The sequence below is a fragment of the Rhineura floridana genome, chromosome 4 (genome assembly GCF_030035675.1).
Source record: "Rhineura floridana isolate rRhiFlo1 chromosome 4, rRhiFlo1.hap2, whole genome shotgun sequence".
Classification (NCBI taxonomy): domain Eukaryota; kingdom Metazoa; phylum Chordata; class Lepidosauria; order Squamata; family Rhineuridae; genus Rhineura; species Rhineura floridana.
Genome location: NC_084483.1, coordinates 154,513,223 through 154,540,759, shown reverse-complemented (window position 1 = coordinate 154,540,759; position 27,537 = coordinate 154,513,223). Strand labels below are relative to the sequence as shown.

At 45.7% G+C, this 27,537-nt stretch overlaps 1 protein-coding gene across 1 annotated transcript in view; it reads right to left on the bottom strand.

The window, feature by feature from the left end:
- Positions 1-27,537, bottom strand: part of DNAH8 (dynein axonemal heavy chain 8) — a 338,579-nt gene that overhangs the window by 200,951 nt on the left and 110,091 nt on the right. Inside the window, exons 28-36 of the mRNA XM_061624897.1 lie at positions 25,745-25,871; positions 21,960-22,195; positions 21,761-21,865; positions 20,877-20,990; positions 20,160-20,222; positions 3,376-3,476; positions 2,531-2,668; positions 1,929-2,169; positions 1,477-1,676 (exon numbers count right to left, since the gene is read on the bottom strand). Coding sequence (XP_061480881.1) covers positions 1,477-1,676; positions 1,929-2,169; positions 2,531-2,668; positions 3,376-3,476; positions 20,160-20,222; positions 20,877-20,990; positions 21,761-21,865; positions 21,960-22,195; positions 25,745-25,871 — 1,325 coding nt within the window. The remainder of the gene's footprint in view (positions 1-1,476; positions 1,677-1,928; positions 2,170-2,530; positions 2,669-3,375; positions 3,477-20,159; positions 20,223-20,876; positions 20,991-21,760; positions 21,866-21,959; positions 22,196-25,744; positions 25,872-27,537) is intronic.

Genomic DNA, 27,537 nt, shown 5'->3' with positions numbered 1-27,537 from the left:
GCAATTGCTTAGAGTAGAGAACAGATAGCAGAAGAGCACCCTGTCTGGCCACAGAGAGCACATCTCCAACTCTATGGCCAAACTAGCCAGGCACTGTGAGCTTCTTCACCTGGGTGCTATAGTTGTCTTGGCTTACATAGGGCAAAAGAAGGGCAAAAAATTGCTATCTCTCTTTAGCTCTACTCAACCAAAGCTAGGGAAAAGTGGGAGATCACTGGGAAGATCCTGCTTCCATCAGTGGTACATGCTATGGTAACCTCGCGTCTGGACTACTGCAATGCGCTTTACATAGGGCTACCTTTGAAGACGATTCGGAAGCTACAGCTAGTGCAAAATGCGGCGGCCAGACTGCTAACAAGAACTAAGCGGTCTGAGCATATAACACCTGTGCTAGCCCGTTTGCACTGGCTTCCAATATGCTTCCGGGCCAGATTCAAAGTGATGGTACTTACCTATAAAGCCTTATACGGCGCGGGACCATGATATCTGTCGGAACGCCTCTCCCGATATGAACCGGCCCGTACACTACGGTCTACTACGAAGGCCCTCCTCCGGGTTCCGACTCATACGGAAGCCCGGAGAGTGGTGACAAGATCTAGGGCCTTCTCAGTGGTGGCCCCTGAACTATGGAATGGTCTTCCCGAGGAGGTGCGCCTGGCGCCGACACTATCATCTTTTCGGCGCCAGGTTAAAACCTTTCTCTTCTCTGAGGCATTTTAATTCCTGTTAATTCTAAATTATCATATTTTGATTTTAGACTGTACAGTTTTTTGTACAGTTTTGTATTGTGATATACTGTATTGTGTTATTTTTATTGTATTTTTAATGTTCACCGCCCAGAGAGCTGTTGCTAGTCAGGCGGTATATAAGCTTAATTAAATAAATAAGAAAATCTCAATATGTGCCAGCCCTGCAAGGCTCTCGCATAGAGGCATTAATCACTTCCCTGGCCCAGCCGGCTGTTCCATCCGTTAGCTTTTTATTAGCCAAGAAGGGCAAGGATCCACAGAAGTGGCTGTATGAACCTGTCCAAGCACCTTGTCAACGTTCTCAGCTGTACAAACTGAAACTCATCCAAGAAATCAGGACAAGGCTGTGCTCTGGATACCCCACTTGATTCACCTGCTATAACACTGGGGTCTAAGTCCTGGCGGATGCTAAAGATTTTATCCTGGAAGTGCCTAGCAAAAGTAATCTCCAGGGTATTTCCAGGAAAGAGAGAGAGAGGCAGGTGAAGACCATGTCAGGGTTTGCTGCAGCTGGACCTTCCGCTCCCCTCCCCTCCCCCACACAGCCTTTTTACCATCAGCTGCTCTGTTGAAAGGATCCTGGCAATTTTTTAATTTGTTAAAATTGTTTATTCCATTTTTTTTAAAAAAAATGTTACTTGTACATTGCCTTGGAAGGATTTATATCCTGCAAGCTTAAGAAAGAAAGAAAATCAATTAATAAAAATATAAAACTCTGTAAAACTACCTGTTACTCAGTAATGAGCCCAGGACCATTAAGCTGTCCTCCATCAGTGTAATAATTTCAGCAGATTCTGTTCCCTTGAGGAGTAGCTCCCCTCTTCCTTTGAATGCTGCAAAACTCAAGATCTGATTTGCCCAACTTTCAACTACCTGAGCCAGCTTAGCTTCGATATCCTTTTCTTTAATAGCAGATATACAGATGTCCTACAAAGAAAGAAATGTCCTTAAAAGAGTAAAAGAAAAATTGGCAAGGTGACAAAGTCCACTGGAGAGGCTCAGTAAAGACCCCTTACTTGTACCTGTTTTTAGATATACCTCTTTTGTGTACTGACACAAACACTGTTGCACACAAGGAAAGAAAGGCATATCTTCTTAGACCATGCTCACTGACTCTCAAACTGCATCTAAGCCTGGCATTCTCTTCAAATATAAAAATGCAACAGTATGAAAGTCTACCTCAATATCATCCTTGTGCTTTAGAAGAGGTGCTTCCATGATATTCCGAAGGGAAAAGGAATCTGATTCAACATCAAATGGATGCCCGGTGGTTTCAGAAATGCGGTTCCAGTGCCTCAGTTTCATTGCTTTATTAGTCATCATTTCTAACAGTGGGCATGACTCACTAAAATCATCTATCCTTTTCTTAAGATCTAAAAATGCTTGCCAGTCTTTAAGCCCCTTAGGTAGTTTGCGGCACCTTTCATTGAAAAAAATTGAACAGAAACAAAATTAAAATCTCATTTTAAACATTTTCATTTCCTAAAAATGAAAGTCTTGATTTGAATCCTAAATGATTTCAGGCTTGGGACCAGGCAGATTTAAATAGCAAGTTCTGCAACACTGGAGCCACAGCTTAGAAGGCTCTGCAACGTCCACCTGCTGATGTTGCTTCCCATGTGAAATATTGAGCAGGGCTTCTCCTCTCCTAAGCAATGTAAAGGCTCATACTGAGAGAACCCTCACTGAGGTATGCTGGGAGTAGGCCTACCATAGATTCTGAGATAAAATGTATATAGTGTGGTGGATGGGATCGCAAATTATGTAGAAAGTAAGCTCACCTGTTCTGAAACTCTAGAAGTTCAGCATTAATTTTTTCAATATCTACATCTCCCCAGAGAATTTCATAATACCCACTGATGTTATTCATCACAGTATCATACAATCCATACAATTTTTGAAGCAAACTTAGCTCCTTCCTGCAAGAAAAATGTTGTATTATGCTTACTAGCATTCCTTCTGGAATGGACTGTGAAAGACCAACCTAAATTGTGTTTGCATTTTGACAAATTTGCAGGACAGTATAATATCTCAGACAGGTCAGGTCTCCTGTTCCCCGGGTGCATTCACTATAGCTGCCCAATCTCCTTGCTTTTTAAAGTTTGACAGAAATACTGTATCTGTTGGCTATAGGTATGTTCTCAAACCACAAGGGTTTTTTTTGCCTATTAGTGAATTTATCTGCTTTTTAACCTGGGAGGTAAGAAATGGGATCCTGTGCAGGCTTGCCGAGAATGGATTGATCATTTGCATGCTTATTGAGTTCAATGGAATTTACTCCCCTGCAGTCATTCTTAGGATAGGTGAAACTGACCATGGGGGGGGAGAGGGCAGAGGGCATCTCTTGACACTTCTTCTCCCTCATCTTAACTAAAAACCTACTTTTGATTCTGCAGACCAAACATTAATACAGCACACATCAAAAGGCTGCCCCTCCTTCTTCATCTTCCCCTGTGATTCTTCTCATTCTAGCATGTTGTTGGAGGAGCTGAGTTGTATAAAATGTCCCCAGTGTACAAGTACAATTTTGTACAAATGGTCTCCCTCCCCCCCCATCTTCTCTATCACTAAAGTCTTTCTGCAATGCTTAACTTATTCTGGCAGGTAGAACGATTTCCACAGTTACCTGATTTTGTGTAAAACTTCATAGTCCGTGACAGGCAATCCAAATAGCTGCTCACCAGCTGAATAAGTAATAAATTTCCTCCAGAGCTCATCAAAATTAGCCTAATAAATAAATGTGCAGAAATTAACAAAAGATTTAGATTATATAACACAAACATGTAGAGCCTTTCCTGCATGCAAATACAAACAAGTCCTTTGAGTTTCATTCTCATGAAAAGTCTGAAGACTAGATCAGATGGTTTAATTATACAACTTGCATATATGAATGTATTAGTCATGGAGCTCTGTGAATTCAAATTACATAGGGCCAGTTCACACAGGTATGCTCATCATTTGCTGACTTTTCAATGAACTTGGTTCATGCATTCAGTTGTAAGTTGTCAAGTATGGAGTAATCAGGTGGTGCGTAATCAACTGATATATGTGCCATGTAGGGGTTAACTAGCCCATAGGCACCTTCCTCGATTAGTTTGGAGAGTGCATCCATGTGATCTCTTCTTATGAGAAATATTTCATGTGATCATTCCAGTGTTGCAATTTATTATATTTTAAAATACTTCTGGCCTACTTTTCCATTTCAAAAAGTAATGTACAAAGTGGTCCACAAATTTAAAAAAATTATCATAAAAATACAGTCAAAATAGCAGATAGAAATTAGCAACAGAAAAACCCAATCAGAGAAAAAGTAGTAACAAAGCATTAACCTTCTGCCACAATAGACCTGTCTTAATGTGTTTTAACATAATGCTGGAAGAGCAAAGGAGAGAGGACAAATGTGAAGGGACCAAGCGAGGAGTTCTGAAACCTGTGTGGCAAGGATGGGATCCATTAGCCAGTGATGGTTCGAAAGCATTCTGTAACAGGCTGGCATCGATTCAAGTTCATTTTGTATCAGCTAACCACTACTCTGAATACCTTTTACCATGAAAACCCTATGAACAGAGTATCCAAAATGCAACATGAGATAGTGCTGAAAGATGAGACCCCCCAGGTCAGAAGGCACTCACCGAGCTACTGGAGAAGAACAAAGGACAAGTAGGAGTAGCACTATGACTAATGACGCAGCTGGGTCAAAGCCAAAAGGAAGCCCAGAGGCTGATGTGCACAGATGCGAAAAGAGAGTCCGGAGTTTTACGACGTATACAATAGGAACATGGAATGTGAGAAGCATGAACCAGGGAAAGTTAGAAATTGTCAAGCAAGAAATGAAACATATCAACATTACAATACTTGGCGTGAGTGAATTAAAATGGATGGGAATGGGACATTTTCAATCAGTCAACTACAAAATATTTTATGCAGGAAATGAGAATGGGGTTGCTTTAATAGTGAGAAGTGATGTAGCAAAAGCAATTAGGAGCTACAACGCAAGGTCTGAGTGAGTGATGTCAATGAGATTAAATGGGAAACCTATTAACATAACCATTATCCAAGTCTATACTCCAACTGCAAACATAGAAGCAGAGGAATTGGAAAGATTTCACACAGAAGTACAGGAAGAAATTGATCACACACCAAAACAAGATGTGCTGATAATCATGGGGGACTGGAATGCAAAAGCAGGGAACAGAGAAGAACTAGGAATTGTGGGAAAATGGGGCTTAGGAGATAGAAATTAAGTAGGAGAAAGACTTAGTGAATTCTGTGAAGCTAATTTGTTTCTTGCAAACACATTTTTTGAGCAACCAAAAAGATTACTGTACATGTGGACATCACCAAATGGTCAACACAGGAATCAAATTAATTATATAATTGGTAGCAGAAGACGGAGAAGTTCCATATTTCCTGCGAAAACAAGACCAGGAGCAGACTGTGGTACAGATCATGAACTGGCTGTATCAAAAATCAAAGTAAAGAGACATTTGGTCTTACTGTGAAATCTGTCTTCTCTGCGCATGTCAAAAGATGATATCAGGTGGGTAGCTAGCCTCAAAAGAGCACTGTTGAATTTTTTGCAGGCCCTTCCTGGTTTGGTCCTGTTCTTGTTTCAGTTTCTCCATCACAAGCCAATAAACAAGGAAAGAATAGGAAGAACACACTAACAGAAGTAGACAACAGTACTCATACACTCTCTGCTAAAGGCCTATTGTGCTTGCCACAGCAGCCCAGCCCTCATAGGGAGTGGCTCTGATATCTTTTGACATGCACAGAGAAGACCGATTTCACGGTAAGACCAACTGTCTCTTCTCCTGTGCATGTAAAAGATGATACCAGGTAGGACATACCAAAGCTGACCCATGTAGAGTGGGAATAATGCTGGGCTGCAAAATTCCAGTGGTCTGAGAGGACGTGCTTTAGCACTCTCCTCCCAAAAGCTGCCTCAACTGATGCATATGCGTCTATCTTGTAATGTTTAATGAACGTATTAGGAGTGGCCCATATAGCTGTCCTACAGATCTCTGTTAGAGGAGCATTGCATAAAAACACTGCTGATGTGTCTGCCACTCTCGTGGAGTGAGCCACTATGTCGGCTGGCCAGGCTAGTCTTAGTGAGGCATATGTCAAGGAGATGCACGCTTTGATCCATCTAGCTAAGGTGAAAGTGGAAACCTTGTTCCCTAGAGACACTGGGTGAAAAGACACAAATAAATTATCTGTTTTCCTAAATTGACTTAGTCTTAGACATATAAACTTTAAGGGCTCTCCTCATGTCAAATGAGTGCCACGCCTTCTCCGTGGGATGAACTGGATTTGGACAGAAGGACAGCAGTACCAGTTGGCAGTGGAAGGTGGACAGGACCTTGGGACGAAAGGAAAGGACTGTGTGGAGAACTACTGTATCCTTATGAAACACACACAAACTTTTATGCACAGACAGGGCATTTAGCTCAGACACCCTACGGGCCGAAGTAATGGCCACAACACCTTAAAGGACAGCAGACAAAGAGGAATTTGACTTAAAGGTTCAAATGGAGGTTTCTGAAGGGCCATTAACACTTTGTGCATATCCCAGGTAGGATAGTGGTGAACTGTAGGTGGCACTTATAAGGTTGCCCCCCTAAGAAAATGTTTGATAAAAGGATGAGAGCTGAGTGGATTGTCCTGGGATCTGGAAAGTATGGATGATAATGCTGAAGCCTGGTGCCTCAGGATGTTTGGCCTGAGGCCCATAGATAAGCCATCTTGCAGGAAAGAGAGTAGATTGATGATTCCCACTTTCCGTGGAAGAATTCCTTTCTTCTGTGACCGGGATGAGAAGGTCTTCCATGTGCCCTTGTATATTCTGACTGTGGGGGGATGTCTAGAGGCCATCATGGTTTCCAGTGCTTGGGGAGGGATGTCTTTCTTCAAGAGGCACTTCCACTCAAATTCCATACATGAAGTGCCAACCACCCTGGATTTGGATGAAGAAGCTGCCCTTGAGAGAGCAGGTCCTCCCTTAGGGGAATTTTCCATGGGGGTTCCACTGCCGGGCCAAGCAGATCCGGAAACCACAGATGTCTTGGCCACAAGGGAGCTACCAGGAGAACTGATGCTTTTTCAGTTTGGATCTTGTGTATTACCTTAGGAATAATTGGGAGTGGAGGAAAAGCATACAGTCTGCCTGGAGGCCAGGGGAATGCCAAGGCATCTATTCCCTCCACTCCTGCCATCAAGTGCCTGGAGAAGAACCTCCTCACCCATCTGTTGCGGCTGGTGGCAAACAGGTCCACTTGAACCCTGCCGAATCGTGTCACTATCTGTTGGAAGGCATCCAGGTAAAGCATCCATTCTCCATGATCCAATCTCTTTTGACTGAGCCAGTCTGCTTGGTCGTTGTCCTCCTCCTTGAGGTACTCTGCTGATATCAAATCCACATTGTTTTCCACCCACTGAAAGAGGAGAGAGGCATCCCCCTGGAGGTGGAGGGAGCATGTGCCCCTTGACAGTTCGAATAAGATTTGGCCGACACATTGTCCATTCTTATCAGCACCACCCCCAATTGTCTGAGGGCCAGACAGACCGCTCGAAGTTCCAGGAGATTGATTGGCAGAGTGGATTCCTGTGGAGACCGTGTGCCCTGTATCATCTGACCCTCACAGATAGCCCCCAAGCCTTATAGGCTAGTGTCCGATGTAATCAGGGTTCAAGGGGGATCCTGAAACAATACTCCTCTCAACAGGTTGAGTTCGTGAACCCACCAAAGTAACGATCGACTTACCTGTGGTGACAGTGCCACTCTGTGGTGGTGCCTTGAAGCTATGTCACTTTGGAATGGCAGAAGGGCTCATTGAAGTGGCCCAGAGTGATGATGCGCTCAAGGCATAGTTTGGAATGTAGACACCATCAACCCCAGGAGAGCAGCCAATTGCATCAGATCTGCTGAGTTGGATGACAGAGCTTTTGACACCATTGCACATACCTTGTTTATTCTTTCTTGGGATAACCGTAAGATTTCCTCACACAAGTCTATAGTGGCTCCCAGATGAATTATGCTGTGAGATGGAAATAGCTGACTCTTGGGTTCGTTGACGAGGAAGCAGTGGTCCTTCAGGCATGCCAAGGTGACATGGAGGTCTTCCCAGGCCTTGTGTAATGATGGGGGCTGAATCAGGAAGTTGTCCAGATAGGGAAAGAGATGAACCCCTTGTGTCCTGAGGTGTGCCACCAGGGCAACCACGATTTTCGTGAATACCCTGGGGGCAGACGACAGGCCAAATGGCATAACCCTGTATTGAAAATGGTCTTGACCCACCACAAACCTGAGGTAGCGCCTGTGGGGAGGAAATATAGGAACGTGGAGGTAGGCTTCCTTCAGGTCGATCGAGGAGAGAAAGTCCCCCTTTCTCAGGGCTTCTTTGATTGAGAGTAAGGTATCCATGCAAAACTTGTGGTACTTTATGAATCCATTGAGGTTCTTTGGATCCAGTACTGCCCTGAATGATCCATCCTTTTTCACGCTGTTGAAGAACAAAGAGTAGTTTCCCAAAAATCTCTCCCCTGCTGGAACAGATTCTATAGACGCAATTTGTATCAGATGGGAAATTGCCTGCAGGACCCTTTCCCTCTTGTGTGGGGAAGCTGACAGGGGGGATGGAATAAATTTTGCCGGAGGGGTAGAGGTGAGCTCCAACCTTAGGCCATATCGGAGGGTGTGTAGTATCCATTGGTCTGATGATGTGTCCTTCCACCGGTGGGCAAAGCATTGGAGATGGCCCCCACTGGTAGAGTGTTGGCATCAGAACTGATGCTTATTGCCCCGTGATTGGGAACCAAAACCCAAACGACTGGGGAAATGTTGTTGTGCCCTAGGTTGACTGCACTGTCTGTTCCAGAATGGGTAGCTGGAGTGGGCATCCTTTGCTCGTCTGGATGTCCTGGAACCACAAAAGGACTGAGACGACAAGTAAGGGTGGAAAGAATGCCAAAAGTACCTCCTGTCATACCTTTCCCTGGAGGATGGCATTGACTTTCTCTTCTCCTTAGATTCCAAAACATTTGCTAGGGTGTCATCTCCGAATAGCTTGCCTCCCACATAAGGTTCAGAGGCAAGATTGGAGTCGTCCCTGGGGTCTGCCTCCCAGTGTCAAAGCCATAGGGTTCTTCTAGTGAATACGCCTGCCGCCAGGGATCTTGCTGTAAACTGCATAGTATCCATGGATGCATCTGCCATGAAAGTTACTGCCTGAAAGACTTTGAGTAAGGACTTGCGTACTCGGGCTGTATCCTGCTGCGGTCCATTGAGCAGATCCTCCAACCATGGAAGGGAAGCTTGAGCAAATACCGAGCAGGCTGCTGCTGCTCGGATTGAGAGTGCACTAGCCTCATGTATCCTTCAAAGACCCTGATCCATTTTACACTCCGTGGCATCTTTCAGATGAGCATCCGAGTCCTTTGGGTTCAAAGATAGATTCAGTAAATTCACAATGGGAGCGTCTATCAGCGGGACCTTCAGTTGGTCCATGATGTGTTGCTCCAGCATATAATATTTGTTGGCAATTGAGACTGACTTCTTGCATCGTAATGGAATGTTGAACTCTGACTTGAGTACTTTGGGAAGTAGGGAAAGGAGTTTCAGGACTCTAGACTTGGGTTTCAGGTCAGGACACACCACTGAAACCCTAGAAGTAGAAGGGGCAGGAGGATCCTCTGCAGAGGTTAGCGTCAGGGCTTCCATTGCCTTACACAGGAGGGGGAGGAAGTGCGGCTCCTGGAAAATCCTAGTGGTTGCAATCTCTTCAGATTCAGAATCCCCACTCCGTTCCTCTTCATCCAGGATCATTAAGTCAGTGACTGGGTCTAGAGGAGCATCATTTGGAGGGAGAAGGTGCCTGCCCTGGGCAGTGGCATGAGGATCCAGAGATGCTGTGTTCCGTGGTGGACGCGCATTGTTAGCTGTATGGTCCACAGAGGGATCCTGCAGTTCCAGTCTTCCAAGAGGTGCCTGAGTGGGCAAAGGAGCTGTGGCTTCCTGTGATAGGGCCCGTGAATGGGCTGATGATGCAGACAGGTCCCTGGCCAAGTCCATTAGGAGAGAGTCCCAGAGTTGTTCCTTTAACTGCTGAATCAATTGAGCTGAAAGGTGTAATTGAATGGGCTGAGTTTGAGCACCAGAAATTTGCATCCTGTAACCTCTTGGGTGTGTTAAAGAAGTACTGGTTCCTCCAAAAAGCCTGTAAAGGGTTCAGGAAAGGAGCTGGTAGAAAAAATGGAACCCAAGGAGGAATTAGGAAGATTGCTTTCTTCATCAGATATGGGTTCTTGGTTCCTTTGGGATCTGCAGGCAGTGCTATGTGAGGCCTTGCCTATTGATCCTGACTGCTGATCAGGGTCCTACCTGTCTGTCCCAGTGGTGCCCTGCCTTCCCAAGCCACCCTGCCCACCATAACCTGTGCCTTAGCCACCTTGTGCCTGCCAGTAGAGGGGCGAGCCATTGCTGTCCCTGACTGGGCCACCAAAGAATATGAAGGAACTGGTCCCTGGAAGGATAGAGGCTCCAACACGGAATCAGAAGCTGGTGGCGGGGAGAAGCGGTTTTGTCCTCTTAGAGGGGTTCTTTGATTTGCGGGTTGCTTTCCCCATGGGTGCAATATGCAGCGGGGCTTACGGGGACAAAAGACCTCAGGGACAGTTCTTAGGAGAGGTGGGGTGGTGGTGGAAAAACCTCACATTGGGCAAAAAGGTGCCGCTGCCCTGCTTAAGTTGAGGCCTGTCAGGGGAGGTCCAACGCCACCTCCCTGCTTGGCGCCTGCCCACCTCCTCGCTAGTTTGGTGGCAGGGAGGGAGATTCTAAGGGTGGAGACTGCCCGTCGCGGGAAGAGGCCAGCTGCAGTTGGGAGGCCTGCAAGGCCACAGTGTGATCCAGGCAGCGGCGCCATTCGCAGGGAAGCTGCCAGAAGGAGAAGGTGGCTACCGTTGCTGTTCCCGCTCTGAAGGAGCTGAAGTAGGCTATGAGGCTGGTGGGGGTCTGCTAAGAGGGTGCACGGCTGCTGGTGACTGGGGGGGGAACACCCCTCGTGAAAATGCCATGCCGCAGCACTCCGGGGTAAACAAAAACAAAAGCCCCCTTTTTTAAACTGGGAGGGGGACTTGGAGAAAAACACAAGTCAAGGAAAAACACTAATATGGAAACACAGAATAACCAATAGAACAATTAGAACAATTAGAACAAAGAATACAGGCCTGAAACCAAGGAGCAGAGAGGGCCCAACCGAGCTTGGTGAAGGCAAAAGAGAAACTGAAACAAGAACAGGACTGGACCCGGAAGGGCCTGCAAAAAATTCAACAGTGCTCTTTTGCCTTCAACCTGATATCATCTTTTACATGAACAGGAGAAGCTAAAGAAGAACAACAAAGTAATAACACCAAAACACAATTTAAATAACATCCCAGAAGAATATAAAGATCCAATAAGGAACAGATTTAACGCTTTAAACTTAGTTGACAGAGAAGCAGAAGAACTATGGAGTGAAGTCAGGGACATTATCAGGGAAGAATGCAAAAAGACAATACCTCTAGTTAAAAAGAGAGGAAAACCTCCATGGATGACTGAAGAAACTCTTAAAATGGCTAGAGAAAGAAGGAAAGCAAAAGGAGATAGAAACACGATGTCCAGCCCCAGCTCCTTTATGGAAACCAAGGAAGAGGGCTGGATGAGTTGCAGATCCCTCAGTTAGAGCAAGGGGAAGAATCAGAAGGTGTAGACACTTTTGAGGATCATGGGGGAGGGGGTGTGGTTGACTCTGTGCCAGTTCCCACGGACAGTTCTCCCGCCGAAGAAGACTTTGTGCCACCTCCAGCTGCCTCAACAGAGCCGTTGGAGGATGTCCTGGTGCGCACACCAACTCAACCCCCCCGAGCTCCTCTCCTGAAACTTCAAACCCATCCCCGCCTCCTGAAGCTGAGCCGGCACCTATTGAGACTGTATTGTCAGATGAGCCGGCAGAGACGCGCCCCCTTTTGCCCCATTTGAGACGTTGCGAGAAGCACCTCATCCAGAGGGCGGCTCCTCGAAGGAGTCAGAGATTACGGGTGAAGACCTTCCCTACTTAAGCCAGAGCGCCCCTGACCTGGGTGCTGAGTCAACTTTCTTCACATGATGCAGAGTATGCTTAGGTAGCTTAGTTAGGGACAGTAATGAGTTTGTGTAGCAAGGTCTATGAAGCATGCTGCCTTTGATGTCTCAATTACTCTAATAAAGCAAGAATTCATTTCAGCCTTGTCTCCATCTCGTGAATTGCATTCTGGGCAGGATAGTTTGACTCAGCCACCATCCCTCTTTTCCAACGTTCCCATGACTGATAACATGGAGGAAAACGGTGGCACAGCAAGGGGAATCCCAGTCACCCTTGAGACTTTGTATGCCGAGATCCAGAACCTCCGACTCATCACCCAGACTCTGCAAGCTGAGAACCAGAACCTTCGAACACTGATAGCCCAGAGAACGGCAGAGCAGCCTGTTGTGGTGCCAGTCGTCTTCCGTGCAGCTACCCTCACACTATGGTGGCCAGAGTGACCACTTCGCCAAGTTCCTACCCAGTGTGAATTGAACATTAGCGTATGCCAAGCCAAGTTTCCAACCGATGATGCCAAGGTGGCATTCACCATCAGCCTCCTAGAGTGGGAGGTGGCCAAATGGACCACCCCGTACCTGATCAAAAATGACCCTGTTTTGCAACATACAGCTTTCATGACTGTCATGTCAGAAATGTTCCATGATCCTCAATGGAAGGAGACGGTGGCCCACCAACTGGGGACCTTGAAGCAAGGAACGGGATCCATGGGGGTGTATACCAACGCATTTCATGTATTATCCCAAGAAACGGACTACAATAACCCGGCCTTGATGTACTTTTACAGGAGTGGACTTAATGAGTACTTAAGGAGTACTTAATGAGTTGGCGCACTCCACTCTGCCAAGCACCTTGAAGGACTTGATCCAGTTGTGTATGCAAAATGTTGAGCCCAGGCCCTCTCATGAGGAGCGGGGAGGGGGAAGGCATGAGTTTCAGGTGCCACAGCAGTTAGAAAGCCGGGACATTCCAGTTGTTGTTGAGGCTAGTCCTGACCTTGAGGAGGAGAGTGAGCTTGCTGCTCCGTCAGTTCCCACGGATAGCCCTGCCCTCCAAGGACACAGCCCTCAGCCTCCAAGCACACCCCTGGGACCATTAAGGGATGCTCCTGAGAAAGCAGTAACTCCTCCTTCAACAAGCAGGGTCCTAGAGACGCCCGACGCTTTCCCGCCCGCTGCTCCCCAACCTGCAGATAAGGAACCTGTTCTGTCCGAGGCTTTGGATGTTCGCTCCCCTTCACCGTGCACACGACGTCTGGAGAAGCGGATGGGGCAGAGGGTGTGTGTGCGCAAGAGTGAGAGGTTACGCTCGAAGACCTTCCTATTTAAGTCTGCCACATTCAAAACTGGGCGCTGAATCAACTCCTTCCACACGTTGCAGAGCATGTCTAGAGTGTAGTTAGGAAGTTGTAGTGAGTTAGCATAGGGTTTTCTATGAGGTGCGCTGCCTTTGATGTATTGATTAATTTAATAAAACAAGAATTGATTGCACCCTCGTCTCAGCCTCGTGAATCCCACTCTGAACAGGACAGTTTGATTCAGCCACACTCCCACCTCGTGCCTGTTCCCATGGCGGATGACATGGATGCGAACGGAGCCATCGGGGGAATCCCAGTCACCGTGGAAACCTTGTATGCCAACCTCCAGAATCTCCAAGCAGTTACACAAGTCCTGCAAACCGAGAATCAGACCCTTCGAACAGCCACTCAAGCCTTGCAAGCGGACAATCAGAATCTTCGAGCACTGATTGCCCAGATCCAAGCCGTGCCGCCCGGAGCGGTGGCAGCCCCCGTCAAGTGCCCAGTGGGGCTCCCTGCACGTTATGGGGGCCAAAGCGACCAGTTCGCTACGTTCTTAGCCCAGTGTGAGTTGTACATCCATGTGAGGCAGGTGGAGTTCCTGACCGATAACGCAAAGGTAGCATTCATCATTAGCCTGCTGGAAGGAGAGGAGGCCAAATGGGCTACCCCGTACTTGATTCGCAATGACCCAGTACTGAGACAGTTTGAACGTGATGTTTCGTGATCCACACAGGAAGGAAACAGTGGCCCGCCAGCTGGGAACCCTAAGGCAGGGAAGAGGCTCAGTGGGGGTGTACACTAACACTTTTCATGTCTTGTCCCAAGAAATGGATTACAATGATCCCGGTTTGATGTAATTTTACAGGAATGGACTTAATTCAGAAGTTTTGGATGAGCTGGCGCGCCTCGTCAAGTTTCATGGACAGCGATTTCATTCGGGAGCATGGCATCCCGATCCGAGAACTGGAACAACCTCTGGCAGTTGAAACCATAGATGGACAGCCTTTAAAGTCAGGAAAGGTGACCAGAGCAATGGAGAAATTAGAAATGGAGATTCCTGGGCATCGGGAAGGACTGTCATTCTATGTGGCATCCTCACCTCGCTTCCCAGTGGTGTTGGGAATGCCTTGGTTGGTCCAACACAACACAACTATTTTCTGAGATGAGGCAGTGGTGGTGTTCACCTCAAAGTACTGTCATCAATGCTGTCAGCCATCGAAGAAGCTCAGGCTGGAGGTAGTGGCTGGAGTGCTTCCTCAAGAGGAAGCATCCTTACCTGCCAAGTATGAGAAGTTTTGGGATGTATTTGACAAGAAAGAGGTGGATCATCTGCCCCCCCACCGCCCGTATGACTGTACCATAAATTTTATGCCAGGGGCACGTATCCCCACTGGATGGATTTACTCCCTGTCGGAACCAGAGTTGGCAGCGCTGAGGGAATTTTTGGACACCAACCTGAAGAGAGGCTTTATCTGCCCCTCTCAGTCCCCGGCTGGGGCACCTCTGCTGTTTGTCAAGAAGAAAGGTGAAGAATTACGCCCGTGTAATGACTACAGAGCTTTAAATCATATCACCATCCCCAACAGATACCCCTTGCTGCTCATCAAGGAGATGTTGGAGTGGTTGCGATCCGCCAAGATATACACCATGCTGGACTTGAGGGGGGCTTATAACTTGGTGCGGATGAAGGAGGGAATGAGTGGAATACTGCGTTTAAGACACACTATGGACAGTATGAATATCTAGTAATGCCTTTCAGATTGTCTGGCGCCCCAACAGTCTTCCAGAATTTCATGAATGACATCTTTAGAGACAATGTAGATCACTTTATGATTGTGTATATAGATAATATATTGGTCTACTCAGACTCCCCTGAGGAACATGAAGCACACGTGTAAGCTGTATTGCAGAGGCTGAGGGAGCACTGCCTCTAGGCCAAGTTGGAAAAGTAAGGTTTTGATCTGACCACATTGGATTTTTTGGGGTATCGCATTTCACCAGCAGGGGTGGAGATGGACCCTGGGAAGATTCACTGCATTCTCACGTGGCAGCTCCCCAAAACCAAGAAGGGCCTACAGCGTTTTTTGGGATTTGCCAATTACTACCATCGCTTCATAGCTAATTATTCTGACCAGACAGCACCTCTCACAGATTGCCTGAAGGGCTCAGGTCCTTTCTGTTGAAGCCGCGCAACAAGTCTTTGAAGAACTGAAACAGCAGTTTGTTTCGGAGCCCATCTTGCAGCACGCCGGCCCCACGTGTCCCTTTGTGGTGGAGGCAGATCTATCAGACATAGCCATCGGTGGGGTTCTTTTGCAACCAGTGCAGAGAGGGGGAGGTCTGAGACCTTGCACTTACTTCTCACAGAAGATGACTGATTCTGAACAAAATTACACCATGTGGGAAAAGGAATTGCTGGCCATCCGGGATGCCTTCAAAACTTGGCGACATCATTTGGAGGGGGCGCAGCACGAGATTGAGGTACACACGGATCATTGGAATTCTAGAGCCTCCACACCGCCCGCAAGCTGAACCAGAGACAGGTGCGCTGGGCGCAGTTCTTCGCACGCCTCCATTTCAAAATCCATTATATTCCTCAAGCCCAGAATAAGAGAGCAGACACTCTGTCCTGCAAACCTGAGTACCTGGAGAATCCCACTCCAAAGTTCCCACAGTTCATTATTCCTCCAGAGCAAGGTGGTAGTCAGTGCATGTTAGGATTCCTGGATGTCTGGTTTACGTGCGGCACAAGAGTGGGACCCATTTCTCAAGGCGAAGCTCTCTGATTTCGCCATGCAGACTGATTCGGGGTAGGAGGGCTTTACTTGGAAGGAGGGGGTGTTATATCACCATGATGCCATTTATATGCCCTCTGGAGAAACAAGAGCCAGAGTGCTGCATCAGTGCCATGACTCCCCTACCACAGGACATTTTGGGGTCTTTAAGACTTTACAAGCAGTAACCAGGGAGTTTTGGTGGCCCCGGATGAAAAAGGAGGTGGAGCACTATGTTCGATCTTGCCCCAATTGCACACGGGCCAAACATACCACAGGATGGCTGGCGGGGCTCCTAGAACCACTCCACAGGGTCCCTGGCAGATGTTCACCATGAACTTTATCACAGATCTTCCTACCTCGCAAGGGAAAACCACAGTGTTGGTAGTAGTGGATGCCTTCACGAAAATGGCTCATTTCATTCTGTGTACTGGACTCCCTAATGCACAAGAGACAGCCTGTTTGTACTTGCAGCATGTGTACCGGTTGCACGGTCTGCCGGACAGTCTGGTCTCAGATCGAGGGACACAATTTACAGTGAGGTTCTGCATGCGATGTGGCAATTACTACAGAGTGTGCTGAGGCTGTCTTCAGCGCATCATCCACAAACTGATGGGCAAACGGAAAGAGTGAATGCTATCCTAGAACAGTATTTACGTTGTTATGTCAATTACCAGCATGATGATTGGGCTCCCTGTTTACCATTGGCGGAGTTCGCTTACAATAATGCCGTGCACGCTCACACACAACAGACTCCTTTCTTCGCCAACCTAGGATACCACCCCTCAAATCAATCCATCTATCCTGGCGGAGGAGGAGTTTGTACAAGAAGTCCAAGCCATGCAACAACTACTGAAGGAGCAGTTAGATCCAGCCAAGGAGGACTATAAGAGAGCTGCCGACCAGCATCGCCAAGAGGGGTCCTCCATCCAAGTAGGAGATAGAGTCTGGCTGTCTATGCACTATTTGCCTATGCTAGGTAGTTGCCACAAGTTGCAGGATTGGAGAGTAGGGCCTTTCAAGGTGGAAGCGCAAATCAACCCAGTGGCTTTCCGTCTGAAGCTACCCCCCCACCTTCAAAATACACCGTGTTTCATCGCTCTCTGCTGACGTTGGATTATCCTCCCAACCAACATCGAGCACCAGTGGAGCCGTCTCCCCCCCTCTCAGTGAATGGGCAGGAGGAGTTCAAGGTGGAGCAGATCCTAGACTTGAGGAAGCGCTGTGGGTGCCTTCAGTATCTAATGCACTGGAAGGGATATGATCTCTCTGAATGTTCCTGGGAAACAGCAGATGACATCCACATCCCGGACTTGGTGAGAGACTTCCATGAAGCTTATCTGAATAAGCCCAGACCTCGGGGTTGGAGGGAAATGGTGCATGGAGGGGGGATGATGTTGAGCCCCAGCTCCCTTATGGGCTAGAAGCCCAGGTGACCTCAGTAAGACAGCTGCAGTCATTTCTGGATCAGGATAGCCTGACCACTGTTGTCCATGCAATGGTAACCTCAAGGATGGATTACTGGAATGCACTCTTTGCAGTCGGTCCAGAAGCTGCAGCTGGTGCAAAATGCGGCAGCGCAACTGCTCACTGGTGCAGGGTATCACGAACATGTCATCCCTCTGCTGAAAGAATTGCACTGGCTGCCCGTTAGCCACTGGGCCAAGGTGAAGGTTCTGGTTTGGGGGTACAAAGCCCTATATAGTGTGGGACCAGGATACCTGAAAGATTGTCTTATCCTTTATATACCCAGTCGATCACTGCGCTCTGCAGACAAGGGCCTCCTGCAGATGCCATCCTATCAGGAGGTCTATTCCACACAACATAGGAAATGGACCTTTAGTGTAGTGGCACCTACCCTTTGGAATTCCCTCCCCTTAAATATTAGATAGGTGCTATCTCTGTTATCTTTTCGATGCCTACTGAAGACCTTCCTCACTCAACAAGACTTTTAAGTAGAGACCTTATCCCTGTCTGTGTCTGTGCTGGAATTACTTTTTAAGATGTTTTTTAAGCTTTTTTAAAAAGATGTCTTTAAAGATGTTTTAATATGTTTTAAAAGATGTTTAAATATATATTAAAGTCTATTTTTAAGGTTTTAGAGTGTTTTTACCCTTTTTTGCTTGACGCTCTAGGCTCCTACTGGGATGAAGGATGGGATAGATATACGTATATACAGAGAGAGAGAGAGAGAGAGAGAGAGAGAGAGAGAGAGAAAGGAAGGTGTCTTATACTGAGTCAAACCATTGATCCATGTAGGTCAGTTTTGTCTACACTGACTGACAGCAACTCTCCAGGATTTCAGGTAGGAGTCTCTCCCAGCCTTACCTGGATCTGCTGGGGACTAAACCTGGCTGCATGCAAAGCAAATGCTCTATCACTGAGCTATGGCCCTTCCCCCACATGGCACATAGGAATGAAAAGGATTTGTGATACTACTTTGTCAGATGCTGTAACACAGTAGTGGTCGGAGGGGTGGCAGTGCTCACCTGTCTTCCTGTCGACTGTGTTACTACTGTATATCAGGAGGCAGAGGAGGAGGGACAAGGTCAGAGAGTGCAAATGTATTGGTGGGAGCACCAGATTGGATACTCCAATGCATTTGCACCATGCCAACTTCACCAATATCTTACCCACCAAAAGTGGTTCTGATAGTAGGATATCTTGTAATGCTTGATGAGTTCTTATCTTTCAGAGTCAAATAGCTATACAAGATTTAGGGCAGTCAGTTGGCTCTCACATTGTCATGTGAAAGGTTAGCCGCAAGGCTATCATAATAAGAATTACAATGGCAAGAAATACGATTGCATAGGCAGTGAAAAATGGAAAGCAGAAAATGTTTAGTGATAAAAAGACAGCTAAAGTTCAGATATAATGCAATACTTTCACAAAATGAACAACTATCTGGTGTAGAACTCATCAGAATGATGCAGTCACACAATAGGTGTCTTGACTCACCCTGCTTCAGAGTGGGCACCAGGCTTCATATGGGCACCACAAAAGGATTCTACCTTTCATTTAAAAAGTATGATTCTAATCTTTACAGTTTCAAAGACAAATCTGAACATCTGATGTAATGGTTGGAGAGTATTAGACTAAAACCAAGGCTACCCAGATTTAAATCCCAACTTAGCCATGAAGCTCACTCACCTTGGGCCAGTACTCTCTCTCAGTCTAACCTACCTCACAGGATTGTTGTGTGAATAAAATGGGGGGTCAAACCATGTATGCTAACTTGAGCTCCTTTGAGGAAAGGTGCACAATGAATGTAATTAATTAATTGATATGTGAAGGCAAATATTTTAGTGCGCTACTTTGTACTGAATAGGGTAATGGGATTCCCGCCAAAGCGGGGGCGTGTTTGCTGCCACCACACCTTTCAGGAAGACTCGGGAACATTCCCGAAGGGTTTCAATTTAGTCCACGTGGGGCCTCTGGGCCAATCTGAGTAAGGGAGGAGCAGTGCATATAAGCCAGCTCCTCCCTTGAATCGTGCCTTTCTTTGCCTTGCGGCACCCCCTCCCCCACGGTCAGTATGGGCTTTGCTAGTCGCCAGTTGGGGCTGAGTAGGAATTTTGGGGGGGATTCTGATTTCAGATTCCCGTTCGTTTTGCCTACTCCATACTGCTGGGATTTGATTCAATTGGCTAAATAGGGGAGGATGTGAGTCTTTTGGTTTGGCTGGCATGGAATTCGGGCAGGTGAGGAAAATGGGGTACAAAATAGGTGACTGAGGCATTGTATTAAAGGGCACTCACTAGGGAACTGCCAGTAAAGTGTGGCTGGTGGGGATCTTGGGGGTGCCCTTGTGGGACCAACTTGCGCATCAGGATGAACGCCGGGATGCGGAGGTTGGAAACACGTCATTGACTCTACTGGCAAGGAGGAATAATTTCACCCACATACTTTGCTAGGGAGTCATGGTCTGTAGAGACTGACATGCCCAGGGAACAGGAAGGATAAAACCCTCACAGCTAGGTATCCTCACCTGCCCGAAGTAGGTTTATTCTGATTGGAAGAATTGGCTGTAATCTATAATTGTTATATTTTAAATAAATATAACATTAATCCATAACTGTGTTGCAAGTCTTCTTTGGTGCGGTGGCAATCATTGATGTCGGAAGCAATGAAGAATTAAAAAACAAAATTATCACTCAATTATCCATTAAGACCTACCCAAGTACCATGCCACTCAATTTAACATCTTTAACATTCTTACCTGGAATATCTGCAATCTATTGCTAGCTTCTTGAGGTGGTGTATTTGGAACCATAGGTCCCTCCTGAAATAGGCAAAGCATAGGCAATAACAAACAGCATTTTTTAAAAAGACTGAATCCTATGCTCTGTTCTCACACCGCTTCAACACACATAAACCTCACAAGCGCTATATGAGAGGAATTTCATGTTGTAAGAATGCATGAGGAATTTGATTTCTGTGAATTCCTAATGCAAACTGATCTGATCACCTCCCAAACTAAAGTGCGTATCAGAACATAACTATCCTTCACTTTTCTGAATTTTGTGATAACGTTCTTGAGTGAAAAAATACCAAATGCGTTACAGATGAGTAGTTTTAGAGTAAAATAGGTTTAGAAATGCATATCTTGAAAAAAATACACATTTAAAGAAGAGACTTATTCATAAATACATGTGAAATTGATATGGGCTGGAAAGAGATTTATCTGTCCATTCCTAGTTAGAGGCCTATATTTTACTGCATGTGTACATTTTTCCTTTATAGCACTTATTCTAATATGAAAGAATAGCAGAATTGTTCTTGACTGAAGATTACCATTTCTGTTAAAACTATAAATAACTGCAATTTAAATTTTCAAGCCCACTTGCTTTTTCTTAATATTAGTTCTTTCTCCAACACAAGACAAGATTAGATGAGACAGATATATAGTCCTCTGCAGACGGTTTGGATAAACTACCGTATCATATGCTATTTCATAGGTTGACACGTCCTCACGGAAAACCTCAACAGCCTCCAGCAGCTGGCTCTTAAACTTGGGCTGGACTTGAATGAGCTCATCTTGGACACTGGACTGAAATATAAAGGGATATTTACTAGAAGTAAGACTCAAGGATAGCAACACCCATACAGCATCAGCTTCATAAGTTGATGGATCGCCTTCCAGACTCCAAGAACTCAGACAGCTGCTGTCAACCTTATCTAGAAATAAACTGTTTTTACAAGTTGCCTTTCAGAAGGATTCTAAAATATACTAAGCAGAACAATTGCAAAGAATTGACTTTAAGAAGTAACAGGTCTGTAGCTTGTAGATTTCAAAGGAACCATTGGTCTGGAGCAGCTTATCCAGTGGGGCACACCATTGGAACCAATCTGGCGTTCCTGCCATTGTGTCCCCACCACATTGGTCTTCCCCCCACCTCTCTCCTCCCAATAAGTGGTAGTGATGCCATTGCTGGAAAGCAAGAGTTGCAGCTCCATCCCACTGACAAGAGGGGTATAGAGAACTTTCTATAGAGTGTTAACATTTTTCTGACACATGCAATAAGAGGAACACATTACCCACTTGGGGATATCCTAGTACCCACTGGAAAAGGGACACAGCCATGAACCAGAAGAGGTAACTTGGTTTGGATAGAAATGTGAAACAGGTTCATTAAATAAACTGACACAGGAACACAACCCTCCAATCATATCCAGTCAAGCAGCATCATGGAGATTCATAAAGCAGGACTGTTGATCTTGGAGCAAAAGCCAGATTACTCTATACACTCCAAGCTGATACTAATGAACTTGTATGAATCCCCCTTAATTCTAGCACAATGGCTTATTTTATATACTTACTGCTTTGCTCTGTAGCTTAATAAAAGAATACCGTAATGTATCAACTCCTTCTGATTCCTCCTTGGTCACTTCAACTTCAAACCTGTTTAAAATTGTATAGGCTTCCTAAAAACAAGCAAAAAAAGCAGAATGCCTCATAATTCATATTGTAAAAAAGGCAGTATCTACTACAATAGTTCTTATTTTTGAAAGAACTTACTTCAATGGGCCCCATAGTCATATCCATTTCTATTTCTTTGTCTCGTATATGAGACAGAGCTTCCATAGCAAATCTGACATCATCTAAATCTCGAATTGGTCGAGAAAGTTTTTTCAAATATTCTGTTATAAACGTTATCATGTCTTGCATTTTCTTCTTGTATTCCTCATTTAAATAGCGACAGAGTAACATTTTCCATGCTTTGGCTTCAATTGAGAGTGCCAATTTCATTGGTTCTGTTAAAAAATTATCATCTCTAGATTATACTGTATATGCAAATCAACTACCTTTTGTATGTCACACACTGAAAGGAAATTGCACAAGCAAATTTTAACAAGAACAATCTAGTTAGAAAAAATACTGTGTTTAGGCTGGGACCTCAAGAGCTGTGCAAGTAGTTTTGCGCTCCCAAGGAGCTTTGGGTTTACCCAGAGGAATATTTTCAAAATGAAGGCTGTGTGTCCTTCAGAACATGGGTCTGCAACTAACTACTCAGTTTGGGCAGGATACAGCAGAATCTCAATAATGACTTCATGTTTTTAAATTTACTTGGCCTTTGCACCTACTAACAGAGTCCCACTAATTTCAAGTACCTTGGTTAAAGCTAAGTAACAATTAGAAGCAAGAAATACAGTGGCCAAGGGGGAAAAAGTTTCTATTATATCATTCTTTCCTGTAACAGGGCCAGAACTTAAGAACATAGAGAAGGTTCTCTGCACAGAAGTTATCTATCACATGTTCCAAGAACATGTGAAAGGGCAAGAATGCTGGATGCAAGTACTGGCTCTCAGGGGCATCACTACCGGGGTGCGGAGGGTGCAGCCCGCACCTGGGTGTCACCATGAGGGGGGTGACACCCAGAGCCTCCCCGGCCTGCGCTGTTGCCCGGCAAGGCTGCTCCAACTCCTCCTTGGAGGTGGGTGGGCAAGACCGGGAGCAGCGTCAGCAGGGCGAGGCAGGCGTTCCGGCATTCCCAGGCCTTCTCCGTCTGGGTGCCCCTCAGGCACGCGCCCTCCCAGGGGCATGGACGGGGTGGCTGGCCTCAAGTGCGCATGCATGTGTGCGCACACGTGAGCCCAGCCACCTCATCCATGCCCCTGGGAGGGTGCGCACCGGAGGTCCGCACCCCCCCACACTCCCGCTAGTGATGCCGCTACTGGCACTGTCCTCCCCCACTTCCACCCCCTGACCTGTCATGGGCCCATGGAGACTCCTTGGCAAGATTGGGAGAATGAAGATGTTGGAAGGGGGCTGGGGTAACCCTGAGAAAGATACTTCCAGAAATCTCTGGACGCTCTGTGTTTAGTAGCCCTGTTAGGATCTCTGTCAAGGAAAGCCCACAAACATCCCCTTCATCAACAACTGACAGGCAGTTTTTTCAGAGAGTTGAAAGCAAAATAAGTTTATCAGAGCAAGCATTAACACTTTGGCCAAGACCACTGGCTGAAAAGAGATGCTGTTAATTAGGCAGTTTTCTTTTTGCTCCTAGAGTAAGCTCTCGCCTTGTAACAGAAGTAAGAAGCTGCTCAAATTAACCCATAGTGTGCAGATCTCACATCTCACTGATTATATATCAATGCTTGTTTTCTGTGTTGTGATAATTAGTCTTGTCGCCTCCACTATGCCTAGAGATAAGCCTAGAGATAAGTGTGTTTCCCTAATCCTGATTTATGCCTTAGAGTGTGATGCTGCATTCCTGTACTGAATTCTTGAATAAAGCTTCATGCAGAAATATCCAGTTTCCTGAGTCAGCTTCTTGGTAGGGAGCCAGGCTAATGTTGGAATATGTGGTTCAACTTGGTGGGTTGGCAGCGGCGTCACTAACGGGAGTGCGGGGGGGTGCGGACCTCTGGTGTTGTGTGTGCACACTCGAGGCCAGCCACCCCATCCATGCCCCTGGGAGGGCGCGCGCCGGAGGGGCACCCAGACAGAGAAGGCCTGGGAACGCTGACGCTGCTCCCGGTCTCACCCACCCACCCACCCACCCACCCGCCTCCGAGGAGGAGTTGGAGCAACCTTGCCAGGCAACGGCATGGGGAGGGGCGGCTCTGGGTGTCACCCGTCTCATGGTGACACCTGGGTGCGGGCCACACCCTCCGCATCCCGGTAGTGACGCCCCTGTGTGTTGGGGCAGCATGGGGTTAAAAGGGTAGATAGAGAGACCTCCTGATTGCTAGGCTAGACCTATCCTTTGATCACCTCCTTCCTGTTATTTATTTTATTATTTTTATTTATTGCACTTGTATACCGCCCCATAGCCGAAGCTCTCTGGGCAGTTTACAGTAATCAAAAACATTAAAACAAATACACAATTTAAAAACATATTTTAAAAACAATTTAAAACACAATTTTAAAATTCAAAACAATATAAAAACAATTTAAAAACACATGCTAAAATGCCTGGGAGAAGAGGAAAGTCTTGACCTGGCGCCGAAAGGATAACAGTGTTGGCGCCAGGCGCACCTCATCAGAGAGATCATTCCATAATCTGAGGGCCACCACTGAGAAGGCCCTCTCCCTTGTTGCCACCCTCCGAGCTTCCCTTGGAGTAGGCACCCAGAGGAGGGCCTTTGATCTTGAACGTAGTGTTCAGGTGGGTTCATATCGGGAGAGGCATTCCATCAGGTATTGTTAGACTGATATTCTCAGGATGTTGACCACATCTTCCAGCTTTGGCTTCATTCTCTTGAGAGGGAGAGCAGACATCTTCTCTTTGTCCGTCTCTCTCCTCCCAGCATGAGGGCAAACACTAGGCTTAGTGTTTGCATCTCCAACTTAGCTAGTTAGCTAGATGTAAAACTCTTTCCTATCAAGTATGTACTTCCAGAATAAAGTAGTTATTTCTTATTTTAAAGCTTAAAGTCTCAGTCTGACTAATTCCAGGGAAGGCGTGATATTTAGAAAGGATTGAAACACACAAAGCTCACTCAGATGCTCAAGTGCCTAATTTCGCTACTCTGCAACAGCTAAAACCTTCACATGTTGGATAGAAGATATGAAGGGGAAACTTATGCACATTCAATTGATTGTGCATAGACTGCTCCATGCAATCAGAAACCCTATACAGTTGGAGTCCTCAGTTGCATAGTGGAGCCACACATATCCAGCCGAATATACATAGGCTTCCACTTCTGACTCCCAATCCAATGCATGGTGGTTTGAGGGCAAAGCAGTCAGAGGTGGGGACCATAGGGGTAGGGCCAGTGCCCATAGCTCCCCTTCCCTCTCCATTTTTTCTTGTCCCGCATAAAGGATAACTTCTAGATTGGACTTTAGAGGTGACTGGATTGCTTCTTACTTTCTTAACAGAATATGGTTGATTACTGGGCTATGGCACAGTCTTTTGTCTGCCTAATAACTGTGGTTCAGAGTAAAAGTTCCATGAATTTGTTTTGCTACAACCAAATTTCCACTTAATTTGGTGCCATAAAAAAATTAAGGGATTTTTCTAGGATGGACAAAAGACAGTCTGAAGATCTAAAAACAATAGGAAAAGATCAATTCAAGGTTACATGAAAAGTAGGAATTTACAATTGATGCAGCTATTCCAAACACTGCTTAGAAAATAAAATAATTTAAAACTACAGCCAAGCGTAATGTTTCTCTGTGTAATTTGTTAAGATATTTATGCCCACAGATTACTGACTATAGCTGCAAATATTAATTATGCCCCTTAAAAGTTACAAGCAAACTATGTATTTTATATATAAATTGTACTTTAATTAGCACCCAAAGCAACAATTTATTTTCCTGCACATTACACACAAAGAAAATGGTTTTCATACCTGTATTCAGTTCAATGGGGCCAACAGAAATTGTAGGCTTTAAATCTTCTATCTCTTGTTCAAAGGTAGCATAATGAAGAATCTCTGACCTGATCTCGGTTAGAGAGGGATTACTGGCCAAAAATTGCTGTAAGCGGTTGGAACTGACTATTAATACATATTATTTTATTGTGTTAAAACAGTATTCAGTATAGTAGTATTATTTCTAAGACAACATGCAGAGTGACTCACGTGCATATAGCAACTACAACAGAGCTGCAAACGACAACTTTTGCATTCCACATTCTATTTACCTACACTGATTCCACACATCCCAATCATCCTCTGCTCCTTGCATGCTGCCATCTGCCAACTACCAGGCTAACCCAGGAGCCTATCCCAACTGCTTAAAGCCAAGACTTGCAATGGAAATAACCCTGCACTTCAATTTCCAAACCACAAATACAATGCAGTACTATGTCCGGCTGTTCATGCAAGTTATTTTTCTTGTGCTTTCTGGTGAGGGCTGTGAATGCTATCACTGCAAGCTAGATATACAAACAAACATGTGGTGGGGGCAGAATTTGAGGGGATTTGTGTGAGGCCAGGTTTCACCTTAGCACATTTAGGGATCATACGTGGGATAATTTTCTGACACGAAGGCAGCTATAATCTAATTGGAGGAGGGGCAAACAACATCAGATGGGGGCTAGAGGTAGAGAAGAAATTATCCTCACCAATTGCCTCATAAACCACTCTTGCCACCTGGTGTATTAATAGTATTTTACCAGTCCACACAAGCCAGACTGGTGCCACAAGCACAATTACAGTTAGAAAAAACACCACAAACCAAGTTTTCAAAAAAGATGGAAGGACAACACTGGGATGTAACAGTGTTGTATTGTCATCTGGATGCTTTGTAACTGATGAGTGTATTATGAGAATCCAGACAGAACTGGCATGGAAGCAGTCTAGCTATGTGGACTTCAAATAACACAATGTGAGGCCTCCACTAGCACAGCACAAAGTTATGGATACCATGCTTGCTACTGAGGACCATGAATGCTCAGTTCTGCATTTCTTTGCATTTTGTCATTGTGCAGAGAAATACTATTATGGGGAGGAGAAAATCCATGGCAGTGGAACCACTATTTCCTAAGCACTGCTGGGTTTGCGCCAGCCAGAGCAAAAGATGTACATCTATGTTGTACATCGCCCAGAGTGGCTGGTAAACCAGCCAGATGGGCGACTAATACATTTAATAAATAATAATAATAATAATAATAATAATAAAATAATGAGGATGCAACTTTTTTCCTTATCTCCCCCCTTTTGCTTTTTTTTATAAAAAAATCCTTTCCACTGATTTCCTACAGACTGATGGCCTCCCCATCCATTTATTTATGTATATCCCACCTTTTTTCCAAGCAGCCAGGTGACATACATGGTTCTTTTCATCCTCATTTAATCTCCACAACAACCCTGTGAGATAGGTTAGACTGAAAGACAGTAACTGGCCCAAGGTCACCCAGTGAGCTTCAAGGCTTGGTGGGGATTCGAATCCTGGTCTCCCAGGTGCTAGTCTAGCACTCTAACCACTACACCACACTGGCTCTCATTTTTCTTCTCCTGGTTCTGTCAGAGCACTTATGGTAGATGAACTTTCTGCCACTGCTCTCAGCACATCTTTCTCCAACTGCAGACCTTCCTTTCTGCGGGCAGAGAGGGATGTCTGCAACATCCAGTCTTCTCAGCTGACCCCCCAGGAGCTTAAGATTGCTTTCTAAATAGAGCAAACAATAGTCTGTAAATCT